This window comes from Pristiophorus japonicus, chromosome 19 (genome assembly GCF_044704955.1).
Source record: "Pristiophorus japonicus isolate sPriJap1 chromosome 19, sPriJap1.hap1, whole genome shotgun sequence".
In the NCBI taxonomy this organism is placed as follows: Eukaryota; Metazoa; Chordata; class Chondrichthyes; family Pristiophoridae; genus Pristiophorus; species Pristiophorus japonicus.
In genome coordinates this window covers 81,368,639-81,395,320 of record NC_091995.1, presented here as the reverse complement: position 1 = coordinate 81,395,320, position 26,682 = coordinate 81,368,639, and the positions used below count along the sequence as shown (strand labels likewise).

Here is a 26,682-nt window from a genome sequence, read left to right as displayed (position 1 = left end):
TGCTTTAGTGCCTTATGGAGATTTGCTGTTTCTAGAGCTTTTAAGGTAAAAATATACCTTTAAGTGAACCATTAAAGGAAGGTAGATTATAATTGTGTTTTTCTGGAGTTTCTGAAACTCCATCTAGTAGTAAAAGTGTGGAAAAAGAAAGAATTGCATTTATATAGCGCCTTTTTAAAAGATTAGCTGGTTAGATCATTTATTGACTATTTGTTACTTTTTCCAATTAATTTAAAGTACAATAAAAAATATCTTGCACCTGAGGAATGCTCTAGAAATATAAGTTGTGGTTAGGTTTAAATAACTTATTTTTGCTATTCCCATGAAGTTTTTATTTCTCAATAGAATATATATTCGTTGAGAATTGTGAAATATTTCTTGAAACGTTTGCTATTGCTTATCTACCGACATACCTTTTCAATAATAATGCTCTATTATTTACATTTGTTTTAATAATTTTATGATGTAAGTAAACGAGGGCTGTCAGTTAATCGCAGTTAACTTTTGATAGAGTTATGACAAGAAAAGGCGAAACAGCGACAACATCTGTGAATAGTTCTTTAGGAGACAACATTTTGACAGACAAAATGGAAAAGGAGGGGTGAGTCCTGATAATAAAGGATGACATAAAGACAGTAGTGAGGAAGGATCTTGCCTCGGAAGAGCAGAAGTAGAATCAATATGGGTGGAGATAAGAAATAACAATGGGCAGAAAACACTGGTAGGAGTAGTTTATCGGCCCCTAACAGTATCTATACTATTGGACTAGTATTAATCAATAAATAAGAGGAGCTTTTAACAAAAGTAATGCAATAATCATGGGGATTTTAATATTCATATAGACTGGGCAAATCAAATTGGCAAAAGTAGTTTGGAGGAAAAGTTCATGGGATGCATTCAAGACAGTTTCCGAGAACAAAACGTCATGGAACCAACGACGGAACGGGCTATTTTAGATCTTGTCTTGTGTAATGAATCTGGGTTAATTAGTAATCTCATAGTAAGGGATCCTCTGGGGTCATAATATGATAGAATTTCACACTGAGTTCAAGAATGACGTACTTAAATACGAAACTAGAATATTAAACTTATATAAAATCAATTCCATAAGTATGAGGGGAGAGAGTTGGCTAATGTAGATTAGGAAATTAGATTAAAAGGTATGACGGTAACTAAGCAATGGCGAATATTTAAAGAAATATTTCATAATTCTCAACAAATATACATTCCATTGAGAAATAAAAACTCCATAAAATGTGATCCATCTGTGGCTAACTAAAGAAGTTAAGGATAGTATTAGATTAAAAGAAGAGGCTTCTAATATTGCCAAGAAGAGTAGTAAGCCTGAGGATTGTGAGAGTTTTAGAAATCAGCAAAGGATGACCGTAACATTGATGAAGGGGGAGTAAATGGAATATGAGAGTAAGCTAGCAAGAAATATAAAAACAGATTGTAAGAGTTTCTATAAGGAAGAGAGTAGTGAAAGTAAATGTGGGTCCCTTAGAAGCTGAGAGAGGAGAAATTATAATGGGGAATAAGGAAATGACAGAAATGTTAAACCAATATTTTGTATCTGTCCTCACAGTAGAAGACACAAAAACATACAAGAAATAGTGGGGGACCAAGGGTCTAATGAAGTAAATAATATTAGTAAAGAATAAGTACTGGAGAAATCAATGGGACTAAAAGCCAACAAATTCCTTTGACCCGACGGCCTACATCCTAGGGTTCTAAAAGAAATTGCTGCAGAGATAGTGGAAGCATTGGTTTTGGTCTTCCAGAATTCCCTAGATTCTGGAACTGTCCCAGCAGATTGGAAGGTAGCAATGTAACCCCGTTATTCAAGAAAGGAGGGAGAGAGAAAACAGAGAACTACAGGCCAGTTTGTCTAACATCTGTCGTTGGGAAAATGCTGCATCCATTATTAAAAAAGTGATAAATGGGCACTTAGAAAATCATAATATGATTAAGGAGAGTCAACATGGTTTTATGAAAGGGAAGTTGTATTTGACAAATCTATTAGAGTTTTTTGAGGATGTAACTAGCAGGGTAGATAAGGGGAAACCAGTGGATGTAGTATATTTGGATTTTTAGAAAGCATTTCATAAGGTGCCAGATGAAAGCTTGTTACACAAGATTAAGGGCTCACGGGACTGGGGGTAATGTATTAGCATGGATAGTGAATTGGTTGTTAAAGGACAGAAAATAGAGAATAGGAATAAACAGGTAATTTTCAAGTTGACAGGCTGTTACTAGGGGGGTGCGTAAGAGTAAGTGCTGGGGCCCCAGCTATTTACAATGAAGGGACTGAATGCAATGTATTCAAGTTTGCTGATGATACAAAGCTAGGTTAGCAAGTAAGCTGTGAGGAGGACAGAAATAGCTTGCAAAGGGATATAGACAGGTTAAGTGAGTGGGTAACAAATTGATAGATGGAATATAATGTGGGGAAATGTCAGGTTATTCACTTTGGTAGGAAGAAAAGAAAAACAGAATATTTTTAAATGGTGAGAAACTATTACATGTTGGTGTTCTGAGAGATTTGGGTGTCCTTGAACACAAAACACAGAAAGTTAACAGGCAGGTACTGCAAGCAATTAGGAGGGCAAATTGTATGTTGGCCTTTATTGCAAGAGGGTTTGAGTAGAAGAATAAGTCTTGTTGCAATTGTACGTGGCTTTGGTGAGACCACACCTGGAGTACCGTGCACAGTTTTGGTCTCCTTATCTGAGAAATGACATACATACCTTAGAGGTGGTGCAACAAAGGTTCACTAGATTGATCCCTGGGATGAGAAGGTGAGTAGAATGGGCCTATATTCTCTGGAGTTGAGAAGAATGAGAGGTGATCTCATTGAAACATACAAGATTCTGAGAGGGCTTGACAGGGTAGATGCTGAGAGGTTATTTCCCCTGGTTGGAGAGTCTAGAACTAGGGGCCATAGCCTCAAGATAAGGGATCAGCCATTTAGGACTGAGATGAGGAAAAACTTTTTAATGCAACGGGTTGGCAGACTGTAACGAGTGGGGGACTGCAAGGATCAGTGCTTGGGCCTCAGCTAATCACAATCTTTATCAATGATTTGGATGAGAGGACCAAATGTAATATATCCAAGTTTGCTGATGATACAAAGCTAGAAAGAAAGACTTGGATTTATATAGCGCCTTTCACATCTCAAAGCACTTTACATCCAATTAAGTACTTTTGGAGTGGAGTCACTGTTGTAATGTGGGAAACGCGGCAGCCAATTTGCGCACAGCAAGCTCCCACAAACAGCAATGTGATAATGACCAGATAATCTGTTTTTTTGTTAAAAAACTCCCCTGCTCTTCTTCAAAATAGTACCATGGGATCTTTTCTGTTCACCTGAGAGGGCAGATGTTTTACATCTCATCCGAAAGATGGCACCTCCGACAGTGCAGCACTCCCTCAGCACTGCACTTGAGTGTCAGCCTGGATTTATGTGCTCAAGTTCCTTGGAGTGGGACATGAACTCACAACCTTCTTGACACAGAGGCGGGAGTGCTACCCTCTGAGCCACAGCTGACACTATGTAATATTATAAATACAATTTTAATTGAATTTATGATGTTTCCTTTTAATGTGTTTCTAATTTACAGTCTTTGTTGCTTGTGCTCCTTTAAAAAGGGCACTATTTCGAAGAAGAGCAAGGGACATAAATAACATAAATATAAGAACATAAGACCAATATTTATCTCTCAATCAACATAACAAAAACAGATTATCTGGTCATTATCACATTGTTGTTTGTGGGAGCTTGCTCCTTCAGCCCGACTGCCTGCCTTTCTTCCGCGGTTACATCCTAGCCAGGGTGTCCCTGGAGATGGAGCACGCGGTGTCCACCGGTACGCTTGCGAGAGGTGGGCGCCAGAGGGACTGGAGTGCATCATCACCCCCGGCAACTAAATTTTAATTTGATTTTAATGTCTAAAGGTTAATTTGTTTAATTTGCTGGTTTTTAGTGTTCCCCCCCCCCCCTTTTAGCCAGGGGGCATTTGTATAATTTGTGTTTTGGTGCCCTCAAAAAAAAAACAAGGGGGCACCTAAAAAGTTTTTGGAGTGTGCCTCCCCTTTAATCAGGGGACACTTGATTAAAATATTACAACAAAAATAGTTGTAATACTTTAGTCAAGTGCCCCCTGATTAAAGGGGGGGCACACCCCAAAAACTTTTCAGGTGCCCCCCCCCAGCGTTTCCTACAACTCTTTTTGTAGAAAACAAAAATAAACATTAAATCAAGTGCCCCCTGATTAAAAGTAGTGGGGAGGGGGAGGGGAAACACTCCAAACACTTTTCAAGTGCCCTTTTTTTGTGGTTCTTTTGGTGTCTTTTTTTAGGGCACTAAAAAACACAACTTATACAAGTGTCCCCTGGCTAAAAGGGAGGGGGGGCACTAAAACTCGGCAATAAACAAATTAAACTTTAAAACATATAAAATCCAATTAAAATTTGGTTGCTGGGGGTGACAATGCACTCCAGTCCCTCTGGCGCCCACCTCTCGCAGCGTTTCCTAAAACTCTTTTCGTTGTGAACAAAAATAAACATTTAAATCAAGTGCCCCCTGATTAAAAGAGGGGGGGGGGGAGGCACTCCAAACAGTTTTCAAACAAGTGCTCCATTTTTTTTTAGGGCACTAAAACACATTATACAAGTGCCAGCGTTTCCTACAACTATTTGCGTTATACAGTCAACTTTAAGTTTAAAGCAAGTGCCCCCTTGTTAACGGGGCACTAAAACCGACACATTAAACACATGTACCTTTAACAATATGGGCGTTTGCGAGATTACAAGAGGCAATTGCCAACACTGAAGAGAGCCAGCCTGCAGCTCTCCTGGTGTCGCTCATGAGCTGGTGAATGGTGAATGGTGCCCGAATTCTAGTGGACGACACGAGAGAGGTGGGAAGTCTCACGTGGGTTTAAAGGTCTCCGCGGTGAGGAACTAAAGGAGCAGCATGGCGTTGGTGAGGCCGGTGGTGTCGCCTGCCTGGCTGGCCGAGGCGGTGAGGACGGCCAAGGCCGGAGCGCTGCGGGTCCTGGACACCTCCTGGCACCTGCCCACCGCGCGGCGGGACGGCCGGCGGGAGTTCGAGGAGAAGCACATCCCGGGCGCGGCCTTCTTCGACCTGGACGAGTGCAGCGACCGGACGTCGCCGTACGACCACATGGCGCCGGGCGAGCGGCAGTTCTCGCAGTACGCGTCGCGGCTGGGCATCGGCGGCGGCACCCACGTCGTGGTGTACGACGCCAGCGAGCTGGGCCTGTTCAGCGCGCCGCGCGTCTGGTGGCTGTTCCGGCTCTTCGGCCACGGCAGGGTGTCGGTGCTGGACGGCGGCCTGGCCGCCTGGTGCCGCGAGGGCCTGCCGGTCACCGCCGAGCTGGGCGAGCCCCCCGCCCTCGCCCACTTCCAGGCCAGCGCCAAGGACTGGGTCAAGACCTACCAGCAGGTCCTGGACAACATCGACAAGCAGGAGTTCCAGCTGGTGGACGCCAGATCCGAGGGGAGATTCCGAGGCACTCAACCCGAGCCCAGAGAAGGTCTCCCAAAACTTCAATTTCTTCCCCCCCCCGCCCCCCCTCTCCACATTTATGTATTGTTCCCTATTGCATTCAGCTCAAGTGCCCTGCAGCATAATTATTTATATTTGACAATTGTGGCCCTTGAGGCATGCAGGTACAGCAGGTGGTGAAGAAAGCAAATGGTATGTTGGCCTTCATAGCGAGAGGATTTGAGTATAGGAGCAGGGAGGTCTTACTGCAGCTGTACAGGGCCTTGGTGAGGCCTCACCTGGAGTATTGTGTACAGTTTTGGTCTCCTAAACTGAGGAAGGATGTTCTTACTATTGAGGGAGTGCAATGAAGGTTCACCAGACTGATTCCTGGGATGGCAGGACTGACATATGAGGAGAGACTGCATCGACTGGGCCTGTATTCGCTGGAGTTTAGAAGGATCTCATATAAACATATAAAATTCTGATGGGACTGGACAGGTTAGATGCAGGAAGAATGTTCCTGATGTTGGGGCAGTCCAGAACCAGAGGACACCGTCTCAGGATAAGGGGTAAGCCATTTAGGATTGAGATGAGGAGAAACTTCTTCACTCAGTGTTGTTAACCTGTGGAATTCTGTTCCGCAGAGAGTTGTTGATGCTAGGTCATTGGATATATTCGAGAGGGAGTTAGATATGGCCCTTGCGGCTAAAGGGATATGGGGAGAAAGCAGGAATGGGGTACTGAAATTGCATGATTAGCCATGATCATATTGAATGAAGGGCCTAATGGCTTGCTCCTGCACTTATTTTCTATGTTTACAGCAAAAACATATTAGAAACACAAGAATCTTTTATTTGTTTGTGGGCATTGCTGGCAAGGTTAGCATTTATTGCCCACACTCCTACCCTGCCCCCCCCCCCCCCCCAGCTCTGACACAGTGGTGGTGAATCGCTGCCTTCAACTGCCACGGTCATAGAATATATAGCACTGAAACAGGCCATTCAGCCCAAAATGCAGGTGTTTATGCTCCACTCGAGCCTATTCGCTGCTCCGTCATGTGTTTATCTAGCCTCCCCTTAAATGCATCCATACTATTCGCCTCAACCACTCCGTGGCAGTGAGTCCCACATTCTCGCCACTCTGGGCAAAGAAGTTTCTTCCGAATTCCCTATTTGATTTCTTGGTGACTATCTTGTTTTGCTCTTTGCCACAAGTGGAAACATTCTGTCTGTGTAGCAGTCTGTGCAGTGTCATTCTTTTGTAGCAGTTTGAAACAACTAAGTGGTTTGCTAGGCCGCTTAAGAGGGCAGTTAAGAGTTGGAATAGGTCTGGTGTCCTATATAGGCCAGACCGGGTAAGAACAGCGGGTTGCTTTTCCCTAAAGGGCATTAGTGAATCGGTTGGGTTTTTATGACAATCCGACAGGTGCATGGCCACTTTTACTGTTGCCAGCTTTTTATTTCCAAATGTTTATAACCAAACTCAAATTCTCAAACTACTGTGTCCACAGCGATGTGGTTGACACTTTACTGTCCTCTGAAATGGCCTAGTAAGCCACACATTTGTATCAGGGGGCTCACCACCACCTTCTCGAGGGCAGTTAGAGATGGGGGCAATAAATGCTGGCCGAGCCAGCGATGCCCACATCCTGTGAATAAATTTTAAAAAAAATCTAAATTATGAAATTGCTGTATTCTGGCTGCTGTTTCACATTTGCTCATCTGTTGACAGATGGAGGATTTATTTTTCTATATCATAGAAATTTACAGCATGGAAGGAGGCTGTTCGCCCATAGTGTTCATGTCAGCCAACAAAGCTATCGTGCCTAATCCCATTTTCCAGCTCTTGGTCCGTAGGTTATGGCATTCAGGTGCACATCCAAGTACTTTTTAAATGCGTTGAGGGTTTCTGCCTCTACCACCTTTTCAGATAGTGAATTCCAGACTCCCACCACCCTCTGGGTGGGGGGAGAAAAAAAGTTCTCAACTCCCCCCTCATCCTTCTACCAATTACTTTAAATCTGTGCCCCCTGGTTATTGACTGATTTACTAAGGGGAAATAGGTCCTTCCGATCCACTCTAATATCTAGGCCCCTCATAATTTTATACACCAGAATAAGGTCTCCCCTCAGCCTACTCTGTTCCAAAGAAAACAAACCCAGCCTATCCAATCTTTCCTCATAGCTAAAATTCTCGAAGAATGATAGAAGCACCTCCTGTGCAAGCTGTCAGTGTTGTATGTTTGCAGCACCAGGGGAAATCCTTGCTTGTAGGTGGGGGAAATTAAGGACCTGTACATAAGAAATAGGAGTAGGGTTAGGCCATTTAATAAGTTCATGGCTGATCTGATCTTGGCCTCCACTCCACTTCCCTGTCTGCTCCCCATAACCCTTGACTCCCTTATCATTCAAAAATCTGTTCATCTCCATCTTAAATATTCTGATGACCCAGCCAGTCTCCACAGCTCTCTGGAGTAGAGAATTCCAAAGATTCATGACCCTTTGAGAGAAGAAATTCCTCTTCATCTCAGTTCTAAATGGGCAACCCCTTATTCTGAAACTGTGCCCCCTACTTCTAGATTCCCCCACGAGGGGAAACATCCTCTCTGCAATCTACCTTTTCATTCCCCCTCAATCTTGTATGTCTCAATAAGATCACCTCTCATTCTTCTAAACCCTACAATGAGTACAGGCCCAACCTGCTCAACCTTTCTTTAAAAGACAACCCCTTGCTCGCGATTTTCACTGTGTCCTGTCACTTCCTGAATTGTGCAGTTGGCGGCTGAGACTGGTAGTCAGAAAATGGGCCCGTGTGTGTGTGTGCGCGCGCGTGATGTATTGATGTGTTTTAGCTGCTTTGTTGCATCACTGCGTCTTTATGCTATATTGTAGGGGTAGCAAATAAACAGGCCGTGTGATTCTGGATCAATCTGGATGCCTAGCACGTTTCCCTAACTTTTTTTGAAAAGCAGAAAATACAATTAGATTAAAACTAATATTTATTTACAGGTTGAATAATTTTGATTTTATATAGCCCGTTTTATTTACATTTAATAGCAGACTGTCCCACAGTACTTCACAGTTGGGGGATAAAAGCAATGAAACTTAGATTTACTTAAAAACAGCACACATAATGGTTGCCTCACCGGTCAGCTGATGTCCTGGGCTGTTGTCCAAGCAACCATAATTTTAAATGAACAGCTTCCAGAAAATGATCCTTTTTAAAACTGAGTTGCATCCTTCATAACTCGTCCCAGTGCTTTTTCCTAAACCATAATTGTTTTTTTGGAAATATAGTTCTGAATTTTCCATAACATTTTAAATTTCTGCCCTTATGCTTCTCATATATTTTAAAATCTACATTGTATGTTTTATTTACTTGTGAAGATGCATTACCCTAACCTATTCTCTCTTGACCACCATCCTGGGACATCAGTGATGGTTTGCTGCAGGGACATGGTGACATATGTTACAACAATCCAGAGACCTAGACGAAAGATCTGGAGACCCGAGTTCAAACCCCACCACGGCAGCTGGGGAATTTGAATTCAGTTAATTAAATAAATCTGGAATAAATAGTTAGTGTCTGTGATGAACATGAATCTACCTTTTTGGATAAGATGTTAATTCGAGGCCTTGTCTGCTCTCTCAGGTGGTCGCAAACGATCTCGTGACACTATTCAGAAAAGAGCGGGGGCGTTCTCTTGGTGTCCTGGTCAATGTAACCAACATCGCTAAAACAGATTATCTGGTCATTCATCATCTCGTTGCTATTTATAGGATCTTGCAGTGGGCAAATTAGCTGCCATGTTTCCTACATTACAATAGTGATTGCACTTAAAACACTTAATTGGCTGTCAAGCACTTTGAGATGTCCTGAGGTCGTGAACAGTGTTATAAAAATACAAGATGGTTCTTTCTTGGGTTTATATTTTAGAATTCTCTGGTCCAAAACTGGTGGGTGGTAAATTTGCCCCTTAAGCTGAATACTGGCCACATTTCCACATGTGGAGGGTTGTTCTGCAGTGGGTGTGAAGCTACCCTACCCCCACCCTCAACCTCTCCAGATTACTGGTTCAATGAGAGTTCGAGCAGGACAGGCATTTGATTTCTGCCAAAGTTCTCTAATGATTACCATCCATGTTGAACAGAGCAACAAATAGACATTTGCAAATGATTGATCAGGCATCCAAAGGGCAACTTTGTCAATGACCTGGAATTTTCTTTTATAATTTGTTTTTCATGGGCATCTGTACACATCATTACTGATCATCAACCAGATTTCAGGTTATAATCAGTCACAGTGAAATATTTCACTGGAGTCTTCCCATACCAAGTGTTTGCACTATGACCAATTTATGGGTTCTGAGGTACTGTTTCCTATATGCATATCGTCTTTCGGATGAGCTGTTAAACCGAGGCCCCGTCTGCCTTCTCTGGTGGACGTAAAAGATCCCACAGCACTATTTCAAATAATATTTATTCCTCAATCAACATAACAAAAATAGAATGGGGCTTAAAATTCTGGTCAGAGGCTTCCTTCGGACGAACTCCTCCGACCCGAGAATTTTTTATGAAAGTACTTGGTGGTCCCGGAGACGCCTGAGATTCTGGTGGGAGACCTTCTCTTCCTGCGCTTCGGAGCGGGCCCCCGTTCTCGAGGTTCGCCCGTAGAAACTGTAGTCAAGTGTGACTGGACAACCAATCAAGGTACAGTAATCTCATTGACAGCAATGAGAACGCCGTATCTCAAAGTTCTTATTGCTATCAATGAGAAAAAACACATTAAACACGACATTAAAAAATAAAAAAACACCTCACATATTTGAAATTAAAGTTAATTAAATGTCTTAGAAGAAAAAAATATTTTGGGGATTTTTTTTGTGTTTTAATAGGGCTTGAAATAAACTTACCTTAGTGGATAGGGTTTTTAACATAATCTGTATTTAAATAATCCAATCTCACCAGCCCGAATGTCCTGGCTGCGGGGATGTGGAAGATCTGTCGAGCCAAAACTTGACAGATTGGTAAAGCTGGTTTTCGGCGCGTGCGCCAAAAAACGGCTTTTGCTGGGCCCGGCAAGGCCGGAATTTTAGCCCTATTATTTGGTCATTATCACATTGCTATTTGTGGGAGCTTGCTGTGCTCAAATTGGTTGCTGCATTTCTCACACTACAACGGTGACTACACTCCAAAAGTACTTCATTGGCTGTAAGCTTTGAGACATCTGGTGGTCATGAAAGGTGCTATAGAAATGCAAGTCTTTTTTTCTCCTCACTGTCGATACACTCCCCATTTGCATCAATTCAGGGACTTAAGGCCCAGATTTGCAAGAGAAATGGCGTGGGGAAATTCCATGGAAAATTGTACCAGGTTTTCCAACTCCCCGATTACTGTTCAGTGATCCCTGTCTAATATTCCACAACTGTGGACATGAAGGCAGGATCTGGATCACGTGCTATTTTATTGGTCACCGCAATACTTCGATCTATAATTCTATAAAATGTTCAACGGTCCCAATATAAATTCTGTTTTATTTATGCCCCAGTAACACATTTGTGAATTTCTGTAACCCAATAAAAATCTTAATTGCTTGATGTCCACCTTAGTGTTACCACCGGCAGAAAATATTGTTGTCACTTTGTTTGGTCGAATGTTACTGATCAAGAGCAAGGGTCCAAGATTAGTTTTATCCTTACTATTGATCAATAAGATTGCTAGAAAGCAATCAAAAGAGGCAAATTTATTATTAAACCTTGGTGACAAGCCAACAAGAAAAACAACGTATTTATATAGCACCTTTAACATAGTAAAATGTTCCAAAACGCTTAACAGGAGCATTATTATATGAAATTTGGCACTGGGTAAGGAGATATTAGAACAAGTGGCCTAAAGCTTGGTCAAAGAGAGAGGTTTTAAGGAGCGTCTTAAAGGAGGATGGAGAGGTTTCGGGAGGGAATTCCAGAGCTTGGAACCTCGGCAACTGAAGGCACGGTGCAGGTATTCCAAAGTTGAAAATAGTAGAAGAAGGGATTGGAGACAGATTGTAAGAAAATGCATGAAGTATTGTATGGTGTTGTAATCTAATCTGTCTAGTATTTGACTGTTGCTATTTATGGTGTTTTTCTAGAAATGTGGCTCGGTGGGTAGCACTCTCTCCTCACTCAGAAGGTTGTGGGTTCAAGTCCCACTCCAAGTCGGAGGTGCTATTTTTTAGAATGAGATATTTTTTTTAAAAACCCGAGGCCCCGTCTGCTCTCTCAGGTGGAGGTAAAAGATCCCATGGCACTATTTCAAAGAAGAGCAGAGGGTCAATCTTTATTCCTCAACCAACATAACTAAATCTTGTTATGATCACATTGCTGTTTGTGGGAGCTTGCTGTGCGCAATTTGGCTACCGCGTTTCCCACATTACAACAGTGACTACACTCCCAAAAGTACTTCATTGGCTGTAAAGCGATTTGGGATGTCCGGCGGTCGTGAAAACATAGAAAATAGGTGCAGGAGTAGGCCCTTCGGCCCTTCGAGCCTACACCACCATTCAATAAGATCATGGCTGATCATTCACCTCCCTATCCCTTTCCTGCTTTCTCTCCATACTCCTTGATCCCTTTAGCCGTCAGGGCAATATTTAACTCCCTCTTGAATATATCTAATGAGCTGGCATCAACAACTCTCTGCGTTAGAGAATTCCAGAGGTTCTCTGAGTGAAGAAGTTTCTCATCTGGCCAAAAGCGCTATATAAATGCAAGTATTTTACATAAGAACATAAGAAATAGGAGCAGGAGTAGGCCATACGGCCCTCGAGTCCGCTCTGCCATTTTATATGATCATGGACTCGGGTCCACTTCCCTGCCCACTCCCCATAACCCCTTAATCCCCTTTTAATTGGGCTGGGTTTGCCTCAAAGTCATTATATTTTTGTCTTATTTCCCTAGATTTTGAACCAGGTCACATCCCAGGCAGCATCAATATCCCCTTCACTACCTTCCTGAACCCGGAGACCCTGAAGGTAAGGAGCGAGAAGGAGCTGCAGCGCATATTCAAGGAGCACAAAGTGGACCTGACCAAGCCGCTGGTGGGGACCTGTGGGACCGGGGTCACCGCCTGCCACGTCGCTCTTGCTGCCTACCTCTGCGGGAAAGAAGACACGTTGATCTACGATGGTGCCTGGATGGAGTGGTTCAAGAAGGCTGAGCCGCATCTCATCATCTCGGAGGGAACTGAGAAAATGAAATAGGCGTCAACATTTCCGTGTGCTGCTCCGGCATTGAAATCCCTGGGGAAGTTAGTGAGTCCCCTTAAGGTTTTTATTTTTGACTGGCACCAATCTTTTATTGAGTTGGGAGCAATGTTCCCTGTAAGCTGCACTTTGTTCCGCGTGGCCCGTTTCTTTTACTGCGTGCTCCCTTTAAATTTTTGTGCGCGCGCAGTATTTACAATGGAGAAGCCGGTGAGTGGCCTGGGCGGGGCATTTCCCGTTACCGAGCGGCCACACAGCTTAGAGGGAACATTGGTTGGGAGGAAGGAGGAGGGAACCTTTAAAACGAGAGCTTCTGTAAAGATTCAATCTGATCCCTGCTAAAGGGGTACTTGACTGCTGTTCTTCAGCGTAGTTTGTGGCATCAATAGATGACCTTCCCTTTTAATGTTGTCTCTCTTCATATTCGTGGGCTCCTCAAGTTGGTGAATAAACTGGAGGCATGGCCTTTCACAAAGGACGGGGGGGAGGGCAGAGAAAAGCCGAGGGTGGTTTGTCTCGAATAGCTCCTGCACACAGCTCTTAGTGCCTCAGGAACGGTGCCTTTGGGGTGTGGGGGCGAAGCCTAAAAATGAAAGGAAAATCCAATTCTGGTGAAAGCAGACATCTGCCAGAGATTTTTTTCCCATGGTTCTTTGAGGCCCCACATTGTCACTTACCCAGGATATTTGGCGTGCTCCGAGCGGCAGCTGCACAGCAATGTTTCTGAAAGTGCGACACACAGTTAATTACTCCTTGGATGCAGCCAATGTTGTGTGTGCAGCCCAGATTTCAAAGTGAGGCCAGATGTTTGTTTTTTTTTGGATGCGTTCAGGATCCCAGAAGCTGAAATCTGATTCTGGAATATCTGCCTTCTCGAAATGAAATTTATTTGTCAAAGGGCCACGGTTTCGCTTATTTAATTTTTTGACATATCGAACCTTGTAAATTGTGAAGTTTCTCAGCCCATGTCAATAGAGCAGCAAGTTTGGGCCAGGAGTTAATAGATTGTTCAGGCTCCACCACCCCTGCAGTGTGAGAGCAATGTCGGTTCGATCCCTGCTCTGTCCTATCCCTGGCCAAGCAGAGGCTACAACATTTCCAATCCACAAGGAAGAAATGTCGGGAGAGGGGAACAGCACCTCAACAGTCCTTAATGTCCCTTCCAGCCTACTGGAACTGCTTCACGGGATCTGGTCACGTGCTTTTCTTCTGGGCAGAAGAGGTTTCGAAGCCAGTGGACACGAAATCTGCCTGTCTGATGGCTAGTGTGTGTCACGGCTGTAGCTGCCTTCTGTTTTAAGAGGGAGAGATAGATTGTAAACCCCTTCCAGTGGTCAATTAAAGTTGTTCTCACTTGCTGCGTGAATAGTATCTGTGCCGAGACTGATCCTTGCATGCAGTGAGCAATTCCAGATGTTGCAATGAAATCTGATGCCTGCGGGGGTAGCACTCAGTCCTGTTATCCAGCAACATGTCTGACATTGTTTCAGGCCTGTCATCAATCCTTATAGACTCGGCGTGCACCAAATGTGCCTCTGATCTTCTCAATTTCACACACGGGCCAAGTGTGCTGTGATGAAGATTTGAGGAATACGTTGGAGAAGGAAGGGCGGCAGGGGTCATTATTTTAAAATTATATGGCGAAAGCCTTCCCATAAACCCTTGCTGCAGGTGAAAGGAACAATGAAATGGCAAGTGCGCGGTCACCTCCAAGATTGCCTATTTTGCCGCTGTATAAATTTGCCGCCAGACCAGCTGAGGTGTTTGATTAGAGTCTGACAATTTAAAAGCAATTGTGTGAGACAAATATGTCAAAAATCCTTCAGAAGAAGCCTTAATCAAGATGAGGTAAAGAGGGGAGTAGGATTTGTGTGGTTTGGTTAGACCTGGATTACTCTATGTGCATAAAAATACTAACTATGTAAAATATGAACCATTAAGTCTCTAATAAACAACCCACTCCAATTGTTGGAGTAATGCAGTGCTCGGTGCTCAAGTTTTCCTCCCACGAGGCTTCCAATATTACAATCTGCATTCTGTGTATTGACTGCGTGTGGCTAGAAATTCCTCCATGTATTGCATTACAATGGGTAATGACTTTGCCTGTGGGATGAACAAAATGGATGGTGGTATTTCTAGTAACTGAGTCCATGTTCTTCACTAGTTAACTAAAGGTTCAAATATCTAGGTGTCAGCTGTGGCTGAGTGGGTAGCACCAATGTCTCTTGAGTTGGAAGGTTGTAGGTTGAAACCCCTCTACAGAGACTTCAAGGTTGATGCTCCCAGTGCAATACTGAGGGAGGTGCCATCTTTTGGATTAGATGTTAAACCAAGGCCCCTCTACCTTCTCAGGTGCGCGTAAAAGAGAGTGAAATAAATAACATACAGCTTCAGGTCATTAACTTTCCATTGAATGAAGTGTGGACACTTTTGTAGATTAATTGCTAAATGTGTCATTGAATCCAATGGATACTAATTGTAATTATATTCTTTCAATAAAATTAAAAGTACCTTCAGATAAGTAAGTTGTTTCATTCTGCTATCTTTTGTATCAAAGTACATTGTTAAAGATTGGATCTGTCTTTCCTGTGTGTTTTATGATGAGTAAAAATGATTACATTATGGTGACGGGACTACAGATTCCATCAAACTACAGCAACACATCACATACAAGACCATTCTTAGAAATGTTAGATAAAAGATTTTAATGTGGTTCATTTGGTCCAACGGTATTTCTTGCTCCCAAGTTGAAGGACCAAAGTATCAGCTGTGAGAAGGTCATGCAACGGGGAGTCTAATTTTATATTTTAGAGTATAAATTATATTTTATACTCTAGCTAACTCTTTTACTAAAATAGCGTTAATACTCCCTCCACTAAGTTTATATAGTGTTCGTATTCCCTCCACTAAGTTTATCTCTCTTCCATTATCATCATCATAGGCAGTCCCTCAGAATCGAGGAAGACTTGCTTCCACTCTTAGCATGAGTTCTTAGGTGGCTGGACAGTCCAATACGAGAACCACAGTTTCTGTCACAGATGGGACAGATAGTCGTTGAGGCAAAGGGCATAAAGGACTGTTCTGAACATGTTTGCCCTTAAGTTTCTGCCCTAAATGACCACTTGTACTTAATCTATTGTTGGCGTTGTTAGTTTGAGGTGAGGATGTTGATTAGGTCACTGGGAGAACTCCTTGCTGTTCTTTGATTAGTCCTATGGCACCTTCATGCCCACTTGGACATGCCTCTGTTTAACATCTGATTTAAAAGAAAGGCTTGCATTTCTATAGCACCTTTCACAACCTCAAGACGTCCCAAAGCACTTTATAGCTCATGAAGTACTTTTTTGAAGTGCAGTCTCTCGTTTAATGCTGGAAACGCGGCAGCCAGTTTGCGTACAGCAAGTTCCCACAAACAGAAATGTGACCATGACCAGATAATCTGTTTGCATGATGTTAATTGAGGGATAAATGTTGGCCAAAAGAGGGTACGTCTGACAATATAGCACACCTTCAGTGCAGCTACATTACATCAGTGATTACACTTGAAACAAAGTACTCCTGAGGGCATGATATGTGTTATATAAATGCAAGTATTTTGTTCTTAACCTGCTCTGATACTCCAGTGCAGTAATGTGCTCAGTGATAAATTAGTTATTTATAATCTTCCATTTCCAATAATTAAAATACTTACATTCCTCTCGTTCGGAGCAGAGACAAAATATTCTAAAACAAAAGCAAAATACTGCGGATGCTGGAAACCTGAAATAAAAATCCAGCGTTTTTTATTTTTAATCCAATTATTTTAACTCTGACCTCTGTCCTCGGCCTCCTCCAATGAAGCTCATCATAAGCTTCAGGAACATCACCTCATCTTCCGATTAAGCATTTAACAGCCTTCCAGACTTAACATTGAGGTCAACAATTTCAGATTATAACCACTGTCCCCATTTTTTTCAGATAGCAGCTCTTGCTGATAATTCTGATATTCTAGACCCATCTTTTGTTTCTTGTCACATTATCATCTCATTTTGCCTTGCACCATCCTCCCTTTTGTCGTTTAATCTTTCCTGTCTTCCACCCAATCACAGACCTTCCCTTTTGTTCTTTCCTTCCCTCCCCGCTTTCCCTGCCTCTATTTTCTTAATACCTGTTAAATCTCTAACTTTATCCAGTTCTGACATAACGATAACTCTCTGTTTTTCCTCTCTCCATAGATGCTGAGTATTTCCAGCATTTTTCTGTTTTTATTCTGTTTTCATATACTCTCACCTATGTCAGAACATTGTGGGTTTAAATCCCACTCCAAAATCCCAGTGCAGTGAGAAGGGAGTGCTGCCTTTCGGATGAGACGTTAAACCGAGGCCCCGCCTGCTCTCTCAGGTAGACGTTAAAGATCCCATGGCACTATTTCGAAGAAGAGCAGGGGAGTTCCCCCCGGTGTCCTGGCCAATATTTATCCCTCAATCAACATCACTAAAAAGGATAATCTTATCATCACATTGCTGTTTGTGGGAGCTTACTGTGCACAAATTGGTTTCCTACATTACAACAGGGACGACATTTCAAAAAAAGTACTTCATTGGTAGTAAAGCGCTTTGGGACGTCCTGAGGTCGGGAAAGTCGCTCTATAAATGAAAGACTTACTTTCTTTTAAAAAGGGTTGCAGCGCAGTACTGCTCTGACACCACTGGGGGAGTCAGTGCAATGTTTAGCCTGCAGCCGGGCAGAGGTCTGCCACACCTGCAGGTGGCGCTGTGGAGGAGCGGGCGGGCGGAGTGCGGAGTGCGGCAGCGGGGCCCTTCTTGGCTGGCTGTCCTCTCCGGGCCCGAAGCTCCTGCCACACCCGCAAGCGCGGCTTGAAGCGGATCGGAGGGCGGCGCTTCCTCGGCGCCATGTCGGCAGCACTGATCAGGAAGGGGTTGGATCTGATGAGCGAGGATGTGAGAGGTAGAGGAATATCCCACCCCCGGAAGGGTCACGGTTTAATTTAAGCCCCGGTCGGGGTTGCAAAGGGGCTTCTCCCGCCTAGGCCTCAATGGTCGCTCAGTCCCTCCTGGTCAGGGACCAGCAGCGGTAATTCCGACCTCCCAACTCAATAGGGCGCTGTAAGTCGTAGGCGCAGCGCCCCCTGCCGTCCAGTCTGAGATCAGCAGCCTCAGCCATTGATCCCAGGGTCTCCTTTATCTTTAAATGTCTCCCCCAACCCCCCATTTCAAAATGCTAAACACAGATTGATCTTTGCAGTTTCTCTGTGTTCTGGAACAGCACCTCATCATTCGTTTAGGCTCTTTCCAGCCTTCTGGACTCAACATCGAGTTCAACAATTTCAGACCATAACCTCTGCCCAGATTTATTTTCCCTTTCCTACATTTTTTTTTACAAAGCCCCCTTTTTTCTCTCTTCCCCAAGGCAGCTGGTGATGATTCCGCCATTCACACCCTATCTAGACTCAGCTTTATTTCCTAACTTGTGCCATTGCCGTCTCATTTTTGCCCATCATCCATTTTGTCTCTCAAATCTCTCCTGCCTTCCACCCTATCACAGACCTTCCCTTTTGTTCTTTCGTCCCCTCCCCCTTTCAGTGTCCCTTGCACTTAAGTATCTGTTACATCTCGAACCTTTTCAGTTCTGACGAAGGGTCACCAACCCGAAACGCCTGTTTCTCTCCACAGATGCTGCCTGACCCGCTGAGATTTACAACATTTTCTGTTTTTATTTCAGATTCCAGCATTTTGCTTTTGTCTATAAATGTATGTCTTTCTACCTGCAGAAGGTGAGTCCCTGGTGTTGAGCTGGAGGATTCCAACCAAATCCCCCCCCCCCCATCCCCAGCCAGGGAGAATCATCCCTCAGGCTGAATCTCAGGATGCCACATGTCCAGTTTTTCAATGCAGTATCTGCAAATGTCTATAATATAAACAGTATATAGAAAGTCTGCTCATCACGATGTTGGAGGAATTGATGTTTTTAAAGAAGGAACTTGCATTTATATAGCGCCTTTCGCATTCTCTATGTCCCAAAGTGTCACGGAAATGTTTTTGAAATGTAGTCGCAGTTGGAATGTTGTCAAAAAATTTGCTTCGTTTTTATCTGCAGTAAAGCAAACCTGAGCTGTAATCACTCCTGCAGTCCTGCCAATTGCCCAGTGTTAGATTTGGGGAAAAGGTGGCAGCATTAACCGTGCTCAGACACTGCTCCCAAACTCATGTATAGTTGCATTTTCAACCTCCCAAATGCCGAGAAATCACCCTTCATTCGCCAGGATATTTCTGCAGCCGTCGATTTGCTCACCCGCTGCTTCACCTCCACCGTTGATGCTCTTGTTCCCAGCAAAACCTTTATCGCCCCTCCCCACCCCCCCATCCAATTGAGTAGATCGGGCCTATACTCTCTGGAGTTTAGAAGAATGAGAAGTGATCTCATTGAAACATAAGATTCTGAGGGGGATGTTTTCTCTTGCTGGGGAGTCTAGAACCAGGAGTCACAGTCTCAGGATAAGGGATCGGCCATTTAGGACTGAGAATGAGGAGGAATTTCTTCACTCAGAGGGTTGTGAATCTTTGGAATTCTCTACTTCAAAGGGCTGTGGATGCTCAGTCACTGAGTATATTCAAGGCTGGGATCGATAGATATTGGCACTCTCGGGGAATCAAGGGATATGGAGATCGGGCGGGAAGGTGGAGTCGAGGTCAAAGATCAGCCAAGATCTCATTGAATGGCGGAGCAGGCTCGAGGGGCCAAATGACTTACTCCTGCTCTTAATTCTTATGTTCTTATCCTGGTTGTTCTCCCGCCCCCTCTTTGCCCCCCTCCCAACTATGGCCCCCACCTTCACTCACTCAGATCCAAGAGGTTCAGACTTGGATGGATCTGGTGCACAGCTGGTTTAGCCGTCCATCACCAGATCCACTGGAGCACGCCAGGCGCTTTCGGGCCTTATTCTCCACTACCAAAACTACCCACTGCACCAGAATCGTGCTGGAGACCAGAGCTGACTCCCAGCTTCTTCTCTGGACCACCGAGCGTCTCCTTAAACCTTTCTGTTTTTGCCATCTTTACACTCATAGAATAGTACAGCACAGAAGAAAGCTCTTTCGAAGAGCAATCCCATCAGTCCCACTCCCCTCTCCAATAAGAAGTGTGAGCTGAATGAAGGATTGCCTGTGACTCTGAATCCAATGAGATTCTGTTGCCAGAAGCAGTGTTCAGAGTGTAGCTGTGAGACTGGCCCCTTGGTGTGATGTGATTGCCTCGCAAAAGCTTACTTACAGTTAGCGGCCCTGTAACTGACTCCGCGAAATTTCATGGCTCTGGGGTATGTGTTGAACCCACGCACTGAATATTATCTGGGCTAAGAGATGGTGTTTGGAATGCAAAAAACTTTATATAATGGCCCGGATTTTCCAGGGGCCTATGCACTGTGTACCCGGCTGTAAGTGCCCCACGAGTTCCGGGTTTCTGCATACGCTTGCGACCTGTCTAGTTTCAGCTTGACAGATTCTCTGCACCCCTGGTAAATTCAGCAACAACAGCAACTTGAACTTATATAGCACCTTTAACGTAGTATAACATCCCAAGGCGCTTCATCATAGGCAGTCCCTCGGAATCGAGGAAGATTTGCTTCCACTCTAAAAGTGAGTTCTCAGGTGGCTGAACAGTCCAATACGAGAACCACAGTCCCTGTCACAGGTGGGACAGACAGTGGTTGAGGGAAGGGGTGGGTGGGACTGGTTTGCCGCACGCTCTTTCCGCTGCCTGCGCTTGATTTCTGCATGCTCTCGGCGACGAGACTCTAGGTGCTCAGCACCCTCCCGGATACACTTCCTCCACTTAGGGTGGTCTTTGGCCAGGGACTCCCAGGTGTCGGGGATGTTGCACTTTATCAGGGAGGCTTTGAGGGTGTCCTTGTAATGTTTCCTCTGCCCATCTTTGGCTCGTTTGCCGTGAAGGAGTTCCGAATAGAGCGCTTGCTTTGGGAGTCTCGTGTCTGGCATGCAGACAATGTGGCCTGACCAGCGGAGCTGATCAAGTGTGGTCAGTGTTTCAATGCTGGGGATGTTGGCCTAGTCGAGGATGCTAATGTTGGTGCGTCTGACCGCCCAGGATTTGTAGGATCTTAGGGCGACATCGTTGGTGGTATTTCTCCAGGCGCTTCACAGAAGTGTTATAAGACAAATCAAATAAACTTGAGACTGGGCCACATAAGGAGAAGTCTTAAAGGAGGAAAGAGGCGTAGAGGTTTAGGGAGGGAGTTCCAGAGCTTAGGGCCCAGGCAGCTGAAGGCACAGCCACCGATGGTTGAGCGATTATAATCAGGGATGTTCAAGAGGGCAGAATTAGAGGAGCACAGACATCTCTGGGTGGGGGGATTGTGGGGTTGTGACGCTGGAGGAGATTACAGAGATAGGGAGGGGCGAGGCCATGGAGGGATTTGTAAACAAGGATGAGAATTTTGAAATGGAGGTGTTGCTTAACTGGGAGCCAATGTAAGTCAGCGAGCACAGGGAGTGATGGGTGAGCGGGACTTGGTATGAGTTAGGATACGGGCTGCCGAGTTTTGGATCACCTCAAGTTTACGTCGGGTAGAATGTGGGAGGCCAGCCAGGGTTATGTTGAAATAGTCAAGTCTAGAGGTAGTAGAGGCATGGATGAGGGCTTCAGCAGCGGATGAGCTGAGGCAAGGGCGGAGATGGCAGTGTTACAGAGGTGGAAATAGGCGGAAATTCGCTGGTGGAGACCCAACTACTGCCCAGCGAATGTCCGTGAGACTTACGCCTGGTAAAAGCAGGTGTGGGATCTTCTTTTACCAGTGTTAGAGTTTAAATAAATGTGATAAGAGGCTCCTAAAACAAGCCCCACTGACCCCTCCCTCGACGAATGTCTGTCCCACCTGTAACAGAGTCTGTGGCTCTCGTATTGGACTGTTCAGCCAGCAAAGAACTCACTTTGGAGTGGAAGCAAGTCATCCTCGATTCCGAGGGACTGCCTATGATGATGATGATGATGATTAAATATTAAAATAGTTTTAGTTTAATTATTTAAACGTAAAAAACCTTTAAAAATAGTTATAGATTATTTTTAACCTGTTTATATGTTGAAATTTATTTTTCACACACTTACATTTTTGTTTTAAATGATAATTGGACTTTAATTAATTTTGAACATGTAATGATTTATTTTTTTATCTAACTGGTGTGCAATTGTGCCTTTTAGGGGATTCCTTTTCATGTTTGTGGGGGTTCTGTATGTAAATGGAATCCCCAGAGGCATAATGGAGATCCCCCTTTCTGATTGGTTGGCCTGGCCCACCTGATCCCAGGGGCTCTTACGAATCGCCTGCGCCCCTGGGATATGTGGACCTTTGCGCATGTGTACGCTTGGAGGCTGAGGAGCTCAAGCGTTCAAACTCCGGGACCATCGGGTAGGTGCGGACCTTTCTTGCGGTTCGGAGGCATTCCCCCACGGGAAGCCTCTGGACCTGAATTTGCGGATGATCATTCTGTGACCCGCTTATGAAAATCAGAAGAGATTTTATTCCACCAAAAAATTCATCGCTCTTTGACCTGTTTGAGTCGCTGTAATCTGCTGGGTGGGTTGGTGTTTTAATAAGAACATAAGAAGCAGGAGTCGGCCATTCGGCCCCTCGAGCCTGCTCCACCATTCAATAAGATCATGGCTGATCTTCTACCTCAACTCCAATTTGCCACCCTATCCCCATATCCCTTAATTCCTCGAGAGTTCAAAAATCTATCGATCACTGTCGTGAATATATTCAGAGACTCAGCAGTCACATCCCTCTGGGATAGAGAATTGCAAAGATTCCTCTGAGTGAAGGAATTCCTCCTCAACTCTGTATTAAATGGCCGCACCCTTATCCTGAGACTGTGCCCCCTGGTTCTAGACTTTCCAGTCAGGGGGAAACAACCTCTCAGCATCTACCCTGTCAACCCCCCTCAGATTCTTATAGGTTTCAGTGAGTTCACCTCTCATTTTTCTAAACTCCAGAGAGTATAGGCCCGATCTCCTCATAGGACAGCCCCCTCATCCCAGGAATTGATCAAGTGGACCTTCGTTGCACCGCCTCCAAGGCCGGTAAATGGTGACCAACCTCTCCCGTTGCTGTGTTTCAGAGAAAGGGCAGGGCAGGAAGAAGACGGTTCCGGGGCGCTCGTCCGGTGCTGACCGGCTGTGCCTGGTTAATACAAACAAGAAGGGAATAAGGAGGCAGTTGGAGAGGATTCACGGACAACGGAAGAAGAACAAAGCCACGGTCAAAGGCAAAGTAGTCAAATCGGCGCTGGGTAAGTGGCACTGTCACCTCCGCTCTGCTCCATGTGCAGGGAAATTACCTCACCCCTTCTACACAAAGGATAAATGGGAAAGACTGGGCTGGATTTAAGGCTTTTATGTTTTCGGGGCGATAATGGCGGCGGGGCGGGAAAGTTCGCAGCCGGGAATAATTTGCGTCTTAGTTGTTAAGTTTGGGCATCTGGGCCCTGCGTCAGGGGGCGCAGCGCTAAGGGAGGCGTTGTACACCTCTTGCGGCGCAAGGGGGAGGGAACCTAAAACAAAAACATTCCCAAAACACCGGCCACGCCACCACAACACAACTCGCACAAAAAATTTACAGAAAAAACTATGGCACTTACTTTTGGAGTCCATTACCTCCCTTTCCACCGCCGGGATCATTCGGCCGCTCTGATTTCCCAGGCGGTCATTGCAGGCGCACTTCCGGGATGGACGGGTCGGGCAAGACTCAAAATTCGCACCAGTGTCTCAACCAGGTGCGTTGCACCCCCGGTGCAGCTCTGTTGTACAGGGCCTTGGTGAGACCACACCTGGAATATTGTGTACAGTTTTGGTCTCCTAATCTGAGGAAGGATGTTCTTGCTATTGAGGGAGTGCAGCGAAGGTTCACCAGACTGATTCCTGGGACGGCAGAACTGACATATGAAGAAAGACTGGATCGACTAGGCTTATATTCAGTGGAATTTAGAAGAATGAGAGGGGATCTCATAGCAACACATAAAATTCTGACAGGATTGGACAGGTTAGATGCAGGAAGAATGTTCCCGATGTTGGGGAAGTCTAGAACCGGGGATCACAGTCTAAGGATTAAGGGGTAAACCATTTAGGACCGAGATGAGGAGAAACTTCTTCACTCAGAGAATTGTGAACCTGTGGAATTCTCTACCACAGAAAGTTGTTGAGGCCAGTTTGTTAGATATATTTAAGAGGGAGTTAGATGTGGCCCTTACGGCTAAAGGGATCAAGGGGTATGGAGAGAAAGCAGGAAAGGGGTACTGAGGTGAATGATCAGCCATGATCATATTGAATGGTGGTGCAGGCTCGAAGGGCTGAATGGCCTACTCCTGCACCTATTTTCTATGTTTCCCGGCAGTGCTGCAAAACCAGACCGGAGGATCGCGGCAGGGCGGCAGAGACCTCTACGTCGCCTTTCATATCGTTCCGGGGCGAAACCCCGAGCGCAAAGGACCAGAAAATCCAGCTCGACATTCTGGCTGATACATTACCGATCGGCCCCTGTGCTAATAAGGGTCCTGTTTGCCTCCACAGAGGAGTATTGGAAGAAAAAGGCTGTAGACCACACTGAGGCAAACCTGAAGTATATGCTCGGGTCCACGTTCCTGACTGAGAGCAGCGTCACTCGGAAGGTATGTATCTCCAATGCGTCGCTCTCTCGCCGTCTCCCCGGTGCGCTAGATGATTGCAGATTGAAATCCCACCCAGCTAAACATCTTCAGGTGACCATCGGAAATCAGGTCCTGCAGCTGCATTGGGCAAAGCTGAAGAAAGGACTGGAATCTTAATGTACCAGCCCGTGGCTCAGTGAAGCTTGCGGGTTCAAGACCCACTCCAGGGACTTGAGCACAAAAATCCAGACTGACACTCCAGTGCAGTGCTGTGGGAGTGCCGCACTGTCGGAGGTGCCGTCTTTCGGATCCCCATCACAGGCGGTCCCTCGAACGAGGATGACTTGCTTGCACAAGAGTTCACAGATGTTTCAATTCGGATGTGACGTCTGCCCTCTCAGGTGGATATAAACGATCCCATGGCGCTGTTTCGAAGAGGAGCAGGGGAGTTATCCCCAGTGTGCTGGCCAATATTTATCCCTCAATCAACATCACATAAACAGATCATCTGCTCATTATCACATTGCTGTTTGTGGGAGCTTGCTGTGCGCAAATTGAGGGATAAATATTGGCCAAGACATCAGGGATAACTCCCCTGCTGTCCTTTGAAATCGTGCCATGGGATCTTTTACATGGAGTGTAACTGGATTAACTGGAGTGTCAACCTAGATTTTGTGCTCAAGTCTCTGGGGTGGAACCACAACCTTCTGACTCAGAGGCTTGATGCTGTCCACCGAGCCACGGCTGACACTGTAAATTCTAGTCAATCTCTTCTGCACCTTCTCCAAGGCCTGTGGGGAAATAGCAGAGAGTGGGGCTAATTGGAGAGCTCTTTCAAAGAGCAGGCATGATGGCCCAAACGGCCAACTTCTGTGCTATATTATTCTGTGACTCTGAACGGCACTATATAAATACAATGCTGATGTCTTCTTCAGCCCAGCGCACAGAAAAAGTTGAGGCGAGAACTACCATTCAATGTAAAGTCACAATGTTGGGGGCTTTCTTCTGGTTGTAGGTTTTGGCACACAGTCGAGGAAGGAAAGCAAAGGATCTTCCGGAGAAGAAGCAAGTGAAGAAGGAAGAGAAGAGCGTATTCTCGGAGAGTGAATTCAGGAAGTTCGAACGAGAGTACTTTGGGACATCCTAACCTCGGCAGGAAGTTTCATTTGGGGGAAATAGAAGAAGAGCGATGGACGTAAATGTTAAGGGGAGAGATAACACCACTGCATCACAAGCTGCACCTACCCCTAACATATCCAGTCTTAACTGTGAAGACTGCTGGGGACTGATGTATTGAGACCTGGTGTGCGTGCGTGTGTGGGAGTGAACGAGGGAGAGAGGCTGAGCAGAGAATGACAGTGTTAACTCCTGCTGAGTCTGTCGGTGTGCGGTAATTGCTGTAACGATGCTAGTTTAATCGTTGGAGCCAATGATTTGCCATTGCTCAGTAGTCAAGGTTTCACCGCACCATGTCAACATTGTGCACAATAAATTGCAGCAATTATTGCATTGTACCAAATCGCTCCTCACTGTGATGCCGTGTCTAACTTCTGCCACCATTCGCGTGACCTTGAGCTGCCCCAGTGACGGAACAAAGTGTGTTCCTGGATCAGGGACATTTCGAGGTAAGTTCTCGACTGGCCTTCCTGTCCTACTACAAACCAGCCCAAGGAGCTGGGCCGTCTCTCTGGGTTTACCTGCTCAGCCGTGGAGTCACCTGGACCAGCGAGCCCGGATTCAGAGCCCAGCCTGTGCTGATTGTCCGATCTCGGCCGGGACCCTGCCATTCGCTACAATGCCCCGGTGTTCAAAATGGTAAAAATAACTCGGGGGTTCCTGCTACCTAAATGCTTTCCAAGCAACCCCTATAGCCTTCGTATGGATATCAGGTGTGGACAGAACTGCGCGCGGCCTCTATGCCCCATTGCCTCCCCCATGCCTCTCGTTATTCAGGCTTGTACACGAACAATGGCCATATTAGTGCAATGTCTGTGCAGCCAACCCTACACCTTGCTGAACATCCCAGTACCTTTAAAACAGTGGGTGAAGTTCAGGAAACATCCCCCCTCTTTCTTGTCCGGAAGGTGCCGGCTGCATCTGATACCTCACTTAAGAGCTGGGACCATGGTTAATTCTTTCCACCCATCCCTAGCCTTGAGAGAGCTACGGCCAATTATGACACAGTCCCCACGGCCCCACAGTTGCACGGTCCCCCGACCCGCGGTCCCACAGTTGCACGGTTCCCCGACCCCACGGCCCCACTGCCACCCTGGCT

The 26,682-nt window shown here is 45.3% G+C and overlaps 2 protein-coding genes across 2 annotated transcripts; both read left to right on the top strand.

Annotated features, from left to right (window-relative positions):
• Nucleotides 1-4,861: 4,861 nt before the first annotated feature.
• On the top strand, nt 4,862-15,274 carry mpst (mercaptopyruvate sulfurtransferase). The gene is made up of 2 exons (XM_070861699.1): nt 4,862-5,558; nt 12,449-15,274. Exons 1-2 carry the CDS (start codon nt 4,976-4,978, stop codon nt 12,748-12,750), a joined length of 885 nt encoding a protein of 294 aa, XP_070717800.1. The 5' UTR covers nt 4,862-4,975; the 3' UTR covers nt 12,751-15,274.
• Nucleotides 15,275-17,523: 2,249 nt separating this feature from the next.
• rps19bp1 (ribosomal protein S19 binding protein 1) lies at nt 17,524-25,926 on the top strand. Its single transcript, XM_070861698.1, has 4 exons — nt 17,524-17,700; nt 22,884-23,054; nt 24,331-24,428; nt 25,423-25,926. Exons 1-4 carry the CDS (start codon nt 17,646-17,648, stop codon nt 25,552-25,554), a joined length of 456 nt encoding a protein of 151 aa, XP_070717799.1. The 5' UTR covers nt 17,524-17,645; the 3' UTR covers nt 25,555-25,926.
• Nucleotides 25,927-26,682: the final 756 nt, after the last annotated feature.

Bases quoted from the DNA above. Each gene is read 5' to 3' on its own strand.
- mpst (XM_070861699.1), top strand. From the start codon at position 4,976: ATGGCGTTGGTGAGGCCGGTGGTGTCGCCTGCCTGGCTGGCCGAGGCG. The intron at 5,559-12,448 runs GTCTCCCAAAAC...TTATTTCCCTAG, and splicing joins TCAACCCGAGCCCAGAGAAG to ATTTTGAACCAGGTCACATC.
- rps19bp1 (XM_070861698.1), top strand. From the start codon at position 17,646: ATGTCGGCAGCACTGATCAGGAAGGGGTTGGATCTGATGAGCGAGGAT. The intron at 17,701-22,883 runs GTAGAGGAATAT...GCTGTGTTTCAG, and splicing joins GATGAGCGAGGATGTGAGAG to AGAAAGGGCAGGGCAGGAAG. The intron at 24,429-25,422 runs GTATGTATCTCC...TTCTGGTTGTAG, and splicing joins AGAGCAGCGTCACTCGGAAG to GTTTTGGCACACAGTCGAGG.